We start from the raw sequence: 7304 nt of genomic DNA, 5'->3' as shown, positions 1-7304 counted from the left end.
AATGAATGTTTCGATTCTTTCTTTTAATTACTTTTCGGTTTGTTTTGATTTTTTCGGAAATGATTTTCGGATTCGAAATAAACTAAAACTCGATTAAAACGATCGAAAAGAAAGAACCGTTTGCGCCATCTCGCGGAACGACGACAAAGCTTCCGAAGTTCACCAAAACATTGGTCTCGATTTACTACAACTTCAGCCGAAACTACAGCCAAATCATGACCTAACTCTCTCACGTGTGCATTCAGGTCAAGTTCGGCCGGTTGTGGCAAATATAGTGTAAGTGGACGCGACTGACGAGGCGGTAATCGGTCGTCCAAACTCTCAGAGTCGGCGAGCGGTGCTTCGACTCGACGTTTCCGACGTTTTCTTTGGTTTTCCCGTTTTTCGGCCAATTGTGTCCTCACGTGACGCAAACTGTGCGTCAGTTCAGAGACTTTAATATCGTTTTCTACTTTTCTGAATTCTCGCAATTCTTCGTCGTCCGCGTCGTCGTTCATGTCGTCGTCCGGGGCGTCGTTCGGGACGTCGGACTCCGTCCGCAAAGACGTCAATTCCGCGATCACGAGTTTCTCTTCGAGCAAAAGCGCGTTCAACGACTCGGAACTTGAGTCGCGTTCGTCTGAATCGGACGACACGTCTGAGTCAACCTTTTCGGCCATTTCTTCGGCTGAAGACAACAGATCCCAATCGTCGGTATTATTGTTGACGACGTCGCACAATAACGCTATTTCCCGAAGTCTCGCCCCTTCACTCACCAACTCGCGCTCGGCGGCGAACCGCGCAGTCTTAACGGCCGACAGTTCGGCGGATAAATCGCGGAGAAGAGTGGCCGAAGAAGTGGTCATTCGTCGGAAAACTTGTGAGCCGTTATGTAAATAAACATTTATGATATGAATTACGTTTTGAATGTATTGATTGAATGAATTGATAAAACCATTGAAGGGATGCAAAAGTAATGACGTAATTGATTGTCGAATGAATGCAGTGTTTGTGTCAACAGATGTCGCGATTGAAAGCATTGAATGTCTGACAAAATGAACGGAAAAATAGAGAAAAATATTTCAAAGAAATCGGAATTAAATGTATTTTTCGGCGATTTTGCGGACATTTTCGGTGGAAATGAATTCGGATTTTCTTCAAAAGTAAAACAAATTGTTTGATATGAAGAATGAGTTCCGAAATGAACGGACAAAACAAGACAACAGTTCCAAACGCAAAAGCCGTGTCCAAAGACCGCCAAATTACTGACCAAAAAGACGACCCGAAGTCCGGCCCGAGGTCTGTCCAAAACGACCGCCGAATGTCCACTCAAGACGACGAAATGCGTCGTGTTTACATTCGCGCGCCGCCAAACAAACACGTGGCCGATATTCGCCGCGACAACAGGTGACCACCGCCCGAGTGGTCCCGTTCTGCATTCACTGCCGTCCGCCGTATGATTGACGCGAACCGAAGGAGCGGTACAACGAGTACGGGTTCGGCGAAGACGCGAATCCATTGAATGATTGAGTCTTTTGAAGACATTTTGCGTTTCGTTCCGTCGTTTCGGACGAAGAGTTCGTCGGAAAACAAGTCAAAGGAATAAAAGGCTTTTGTATTCATTTTATTATTATTTCTATTGCTTTGCGTTTCGACGTCTCTCTGGCCGTCGTTCCGGACGACGAGTCGGACGACGCTTTGGACGATGCGTTTTGCGACGTACTCTATGGACGGCTCGTCTAAAGACGTGTCAAAGCATTCAAAATGTCGACAAAAACAGTGTTTTTCTCTCTTTTCTTGTAATCTGTCGTCCAATGGATCCCCCGGTGGCCGACACCACGTGCGCCGCTCAGGTGTCTCTCGCTTGTTGTCAGTCTTTATGTGATCTGTTGCGCGAACTGCCACTTCCGACGGCCGCTCATTCACCGCGAGACCAAACGCTGAGTCGTGGAAATGCGCCGAATTGGAGTTCGGCTATTGAACCGACTCTTGAAGCGGCACTTCTTCAGGCGAGACAACAATTGGCAGATTTGCATTTTCCCGATCACATCCCGTCTTCGGGAAATCCATCACTTTCTCCATTGACTTATCAAATGGCAATAAAAGGACTTTTTGTTGGATCGACTGATCGGTCGTCTTGGGAGACGATTGGGACGACGATTGGGACGACGATCGGGACGACGATCGGGACGACAATCGGGACGACGACTACAATAGGAGACGCTTTGGATTCAATCGAACCGACGATTCGTTTAGAACTCAATTCAGACCTGATTTCCGAACTTCAAAACGACTGCAGTCTTCACGCCGAAGAAGAGGAAAGAGGAGATAATAAGTTTTATGATTATTCTTCTCTCGGAGATCGAGTGAAATCGCGCTCAAGAAATACCGAAAAAATTGAAGAAAAAATCGAAGAAAAAGTCGATAAAAAAGAAATCAAAAAAACAGAAATCGTTTTAAAAAAAGCGAAAAAAACTTCAGAAAAACAGAGAAATCACGTGAACTCTGAAACAGAACTTCAGAACAAGGATTCGGTGACCGCTTTCGAGGCCGTCATCGAACGGGTTATGAGTGCTTCGCGTGATTCTGAGGGCGAGTCGGAGGACGAAGAAGTGCGAGAAGAAGAAGGCGTTTCGTTTGACTTGAAAATCGAATTAAAAGAATTACAGATTTTGTCTCAATTGTCGTCAAAACTGAAACTCGCGACCAAATTATCGGAATTAGAGCAGAGATTGAGCGGAAAATTAGCGACTTTTTTGTCGCTTTTATGCAATAAAATGATTGTTTGGTTCTCGAGATTCAAAGATTCGGAAGACGTTTCTCGAGATGAAGAAGGAGACGTCGTTCCGGACGACAACCGATTTTGGCAATTATTGGTTTGCGCTTCGAAATTGTCTTTGAATGTAATGACAGCCAAAGGAATGTCTTCTCGTGTCGTCTTATTTGAAGAACTGTTGGAAACTGTGGTCGCTTTTGTCGCTCATAATCTCAATTCCAAGACTCACGTGACGGAAAAGAAATCTCCGAAAAAGAAATCCGAAAAAAGTCTTTCTTTGACGACATTTTCTCGAAAACAAGTCATTCATTTCACAGAACTTTTGGATCTTTTGTGTCAATATTTGGAACGAAATTCGGGTTTAAATGATTCTCTTGTGCTGACCTGTACCCGAGCCGCCACTTCCGCTCTTCTATTAGGCGCTCAAGAGTTGCACGCGGCCGCCGTCCAGACTATTGCCTGTATTTTCGGCGCTTATCCTAAACACCGGTAAAAGAATTCTTTCAATTGATTGAAAACATTGTTTTAATGATCTGTTAATCCGTTAATCCATTAGAAACTCGATTCTCGAAGAATTGCTTCAAAGCTTTCATCGTCTTGGTCACCATGGTAACCGCCACACGCGATCCCTAAGCGTCTTCACGCGACTACTCATTGGTCTGACAAACGCTCTGTTCCCGCGCGACCAAACTCGAGTGACACGTGATTCGCTGTCCAAAGAGTTGACGGAAAGTCTTCAAATAATTTCCGCATTTTTATCGTCGTTCACTCGTCGTTGTCTATCGGGTGCGTCGTCCGGGACGACGGACTCGGATGTGAAGGCATTTTTTGCTGAAGTGTTGTCCGACTTATTGAGTGCTGTTTTTGCGCCGCAAACTATAACTGCTTTACTTTTGGTTCAAATTGTTTGCAAACTATTGATAGCAAACGTTTCGTCGAAAGAAAAATCAGTTTCTCTTCAATTAAGACTGAATTCCATTGAATTTTTGGCCGAAATTTGTTCGACTTTTGCCCGACTTTTTGCCCGAAAAACGGAACTCTTGGAAGAAACGGAAACAACTCTTCGCCAATTAGATCAAAGAGATAAACGAAAACAAAGCGAAGAACGACTTTTACAAGTCATGACTCGAGTCAACGCTTTCTTCGTTACCGAAAAACTGTTCGCCGAAAGACATATTTGGGCCGCGCTTTGGCTCAAAGAGAAAGCGGTCGTCAGTCTGGAGAAGCAGTTCCTCTCGCTTCTGAACTGTCGGTCGGATTCGATGGACGACGATCCGATCGACGCCTCGACGGCCGAACTGTTTGTCAAATCGTCGGAAGTCTTGGATTTGCAGACAATGTCTCGTCTTTTCGACGCTTCTCTCAGTCACGTGTGTTCTTCACTCTCTTTGACTACAAATACGACTCAAAGATCGCGAGCAATGAAGAGTTTGTCTTCAATTCTCGTCAATTGTTCGCTCGAAAAGTCGACGCAAGTCTTGGCCAGAAATGATCTTCAGATCGCAATGAGAGCCGCTCTTCTCGACGCTTCCACTTCAGTTCGAGAAGCGACCGTCGATCTGATTGGTCGTCACGTCCTCCAATCGCGTTCACGTGATTTGTGCGACAAATACGTGGATCTGATTGGAGAACGCATTCTCGATACCGGAGTTTCGGTCCGAAAACGCGTCATTCGTATTCTCAGGGATCTGACCGTCGCATTTCCCGATTGTCCCAAAAACGCCGAAATCCAGCTGAAGATTGTGCGCCGTGTGAACGACGAGGGGGACGGAATCAGGCGTTTAGTTCACGAAACGGTCAAAGAGTTGTGGTTTCGCTCTCTGATGGACGTCGTGCCGGACGACGCATCTCAAGCCCAGCGCGTAATGTCTTTGGTAGACGTTATGGCAGTTCTGTTGCAAACCGACGGATCCGTCGATCAAATGCATCAACTCTTCGAACAAATCATAAAACAAGATCCGCAATCAATATCTGCCGCTCATACCATTGTCGACACTGTTGTCGCGCGTGTCCTCACAGCTGATCTCCACCAAACGCCCGACGGCCGCCAACGCGCACTCGTCACGCTGTCCGCAATGCACGTGGTCGGCATGTTCGCCCGAATCGCGCCCGAGACGCTGACCAAGCACGCGGATTCGCTGTGTCTGTTGCTATCACTTCCGTGTGAATCTGTGGTCGATATTCACGTTCGGAATAAAGTCGTTCAGTCTTTGGAAAGATGTCTTCACAACAAAGGTTTCAATCCTTCTTCCGGATTAACCGCTCGTCTCGAAGAAGATCTGACCAAACAGATCCTTCAGTCTTCGGCTCTGATTCTTCCCGCTTCCGTTCAGTGTTTGGCCGTTGTCATAGAGACGCACACTCGGAACTTCCGTTTGGCGACCGAACTGTTCTCCAAATTCAAAGCCATTCTTCTGATTTCGGGAACCGTTGCGAATAAACCGAAACTTTTGCGTTCCGTTTATTCTTTGGGTTTATTTTTGAAACATTTTTCCCGAACTTTCGATTCAACAGAAAAAGCATTTGTTTTGGAATCGATTTTACAATTAATTCAAAGCAATCTTCAGACAAACGGTTTGTCCGCAAAAACACCCGACGGTTCGGATGTCGTCGTCCGGTGTATTACTTCTCTTGGATTTATCATCGAATCGGATCCCAGAGTTTGCCTCAGACCACGCGTTGTCGAGCTGTACGAGCGATTGTTGGGCGAAAGAAGTCCGGAAGCGCTTACGGTTCAAGTTCTTCAGAATTTCCGGAATTATCTCAACGAAAGTCTCGAATCAGACGAACAAAAGAACGCAACGATTGAGTGGTCAAGAGAATCGCTGAAACAGATGACGGACGACGCCGACGCCGGATCAGTTCAGTCGCAGATCATTCAGACCTATTTGGCGCTTCTGCTCGACCGCGCGCTCTCGGCTTCGGTGGCCATTCGTCGCGTCGCCTGCAATGTCATTCACGTGATCCAAACGGGTGGTCACGTGCATCCGTTACAACTTGTGTCGCATTTGATTGCTATGACGACAGACGACGACAGAGACATTCGGTCACGTGCTGACCACGTCTTGCACGAGATTGAGCGCAAGTTCCACGGCTTTGTGGCCATGAAGACACGGCCCGGCATTCAATTGGCCACTAAGTTGTGTACACGACTGCGGTGTCGCGGTTTCCGTCTCGACGACAAAGGAGACGTGACGTCACGACTGGCCACTCTCTATCACGTGGTGTGTAATAACAGACAATCGCGAAGAGGATTTGTTCAGCAATTGTTGCGCAACTTTGAGGTCAATGCGACCAATGATATTGCCTTTGAAGAGAACGACGTCTCGGACGACGCTCAGACCGTCGCTCCGGACGACACGCGGACGACGGACGACGCGGCCCTCCAATTGGTGTTTGAGATGTTGTTGTTCTTTCCGTTCACAGTTATCGACGAAATCCTTTATATTCATCAACAATTAGAATGCATTCAATCCGTGAATTCCGCGCATACGTCACAACTCTTTACCGAACTCTTTGGCTTCGAATCCGAAGAACTTATGGACAATAAATTCGACGATAATTACGAACAGTTTGCAAACGAATTATTGGCCGACGAAACCGTTGTTTGCCGACAATCGGTTATTCGGCAAATCCGACGATCGCTTAGAAGAGTATATTTAGTGGCGTTTTTGCGGAAACTTTTGAAAGAGTTTTATCTCATAAAAGACGACAAAATCCTTGAGTATTCGCCAAATGAGGCCAAAGCTTGGGAAAAACCTATTCATAGACGACAGGTTTGATTTGACTTTTAATTAGATTCGCTTTAATTCCAATTTAATTCAAATTTAATTGCAATTTAATTACAGATCGAAACAACAAATTTGGCCGAAACTCTGCTTTTGGCCACACCGTCCATTTCGGCCGAGTCGACGCCCGAGCAGTTGCTAGAAGAGTTCAAACGTTTTAAATCTGTGGCATTGACCTCAAATGACCCGAATGTGTCGAATCAGTTGATTCATAACAAACTATTTGTGATCCGAAAGAAGGTCGCTCCGGACGACGCACGGACGACACTCATCGACCATCAGGTCGTCAACCGGACGACGACTCGCGTCGACGACGATCTCAATGATAACGAACGCAAACGACTGCTCGACTCTATTCGTCGCAACTCATGTCAGGTGACTCTCGTAGACATTGGTATTGATTTAAAGCGAACGCCGACTAAACCCGAACCTAAGCGTCGAAAACGAAAACGCGTCACAATTGACGACTCGGACGACGACAGGACGACAACTGAATCGGAAGACGACGTCTCGGACGACGACCGCGAACGACGTCGCCATTGATTCAAAGCATTGATAGCATTAAAAAAGCGTTCATTTTGTATAAAAAGTCATTATTTGTAAAAAATTCGATTAAATTATTGAAACTTTATTTCGAATAAAAAGTATTTTATTTATAAAAAAATGTTTTATTTTATAATTTATTTACAAATCGCGACAAAAGCGACTCTAATCAGGACAAGTCGGGGGTCAACGAACCGTAAACTCGCGGGCGATGACCT

General features: G+C 45.9%; 1 protein-coding gene across 1 annotated transcript; it reads left to right on the top strand.

Moving 5' to 3' along the window:
* Window positions 1–5: 5 nt before the first annotated feature.
* Window positions 6–7140, top strand: LOC128951204 (nipped-B-like protein). The gene is made up of 7 exons (XM_054296453.1): window positions 6–37; window positions 115–245; window positions 431–866; window positions 1168–1386; window positions 1589–3244; window positions 3312–6531; window positions 6604–7140. The coding sequence occupies exons 1-7, from the start codon at window positions 6–8 to the stop codon at window positions 7084–7086; spliced, it is 6177 nt and encodes a 2058-aa protein (XP_054152428.1). The 3' UTR covers window positions 7087–7140.
* The last annotated feature ends 164 nt before the right edge of the window (window positions 7141–7304 follow it).

Source organism: Oppia nitens, unplaced genomic scaffold, assembly GCF_028296485.1.
Source record: "Oppia nitens isolate AA-2021 unplaced genomic scaffold, nextdenovo-longstitch-racon4-pilon3 scaffold1_pilon_pilon_pilon, whole genome shotgun sequence".
NCBI lineage: Eukaryota > Metazoa > Arthropoda > Arachnida > Sarcoptiformes > Oppiidae > Oppia > Oppia nitens.
This window is presented reverse-complemented; position numbering and strand designations above follow the sequence as displayed.

Excerpts from the sequence above, each read along its gene's own strand:
- LOC128951204 (XM_054296453.1), top strand. The coding sequence starts at position 6 with ATGTTTCGATTCTTTCTTTTAATTACTTTTCG. Across the intron at positions 38-114 it reads TTTCTTTTAATTACTTTTCG|AACCGTTTGCGCCATCTCGC; the intron begins GTTTGTTTTGAT and ends TCGAAAAGAAAG. Across the intron at positions 6,532-6,603 it reads AACCTATTCATAGACGACAG|ATCGAAACAACAAATTTGGC; the intron begins GTTTGATTTGAC and ends ATTTAATTACAG.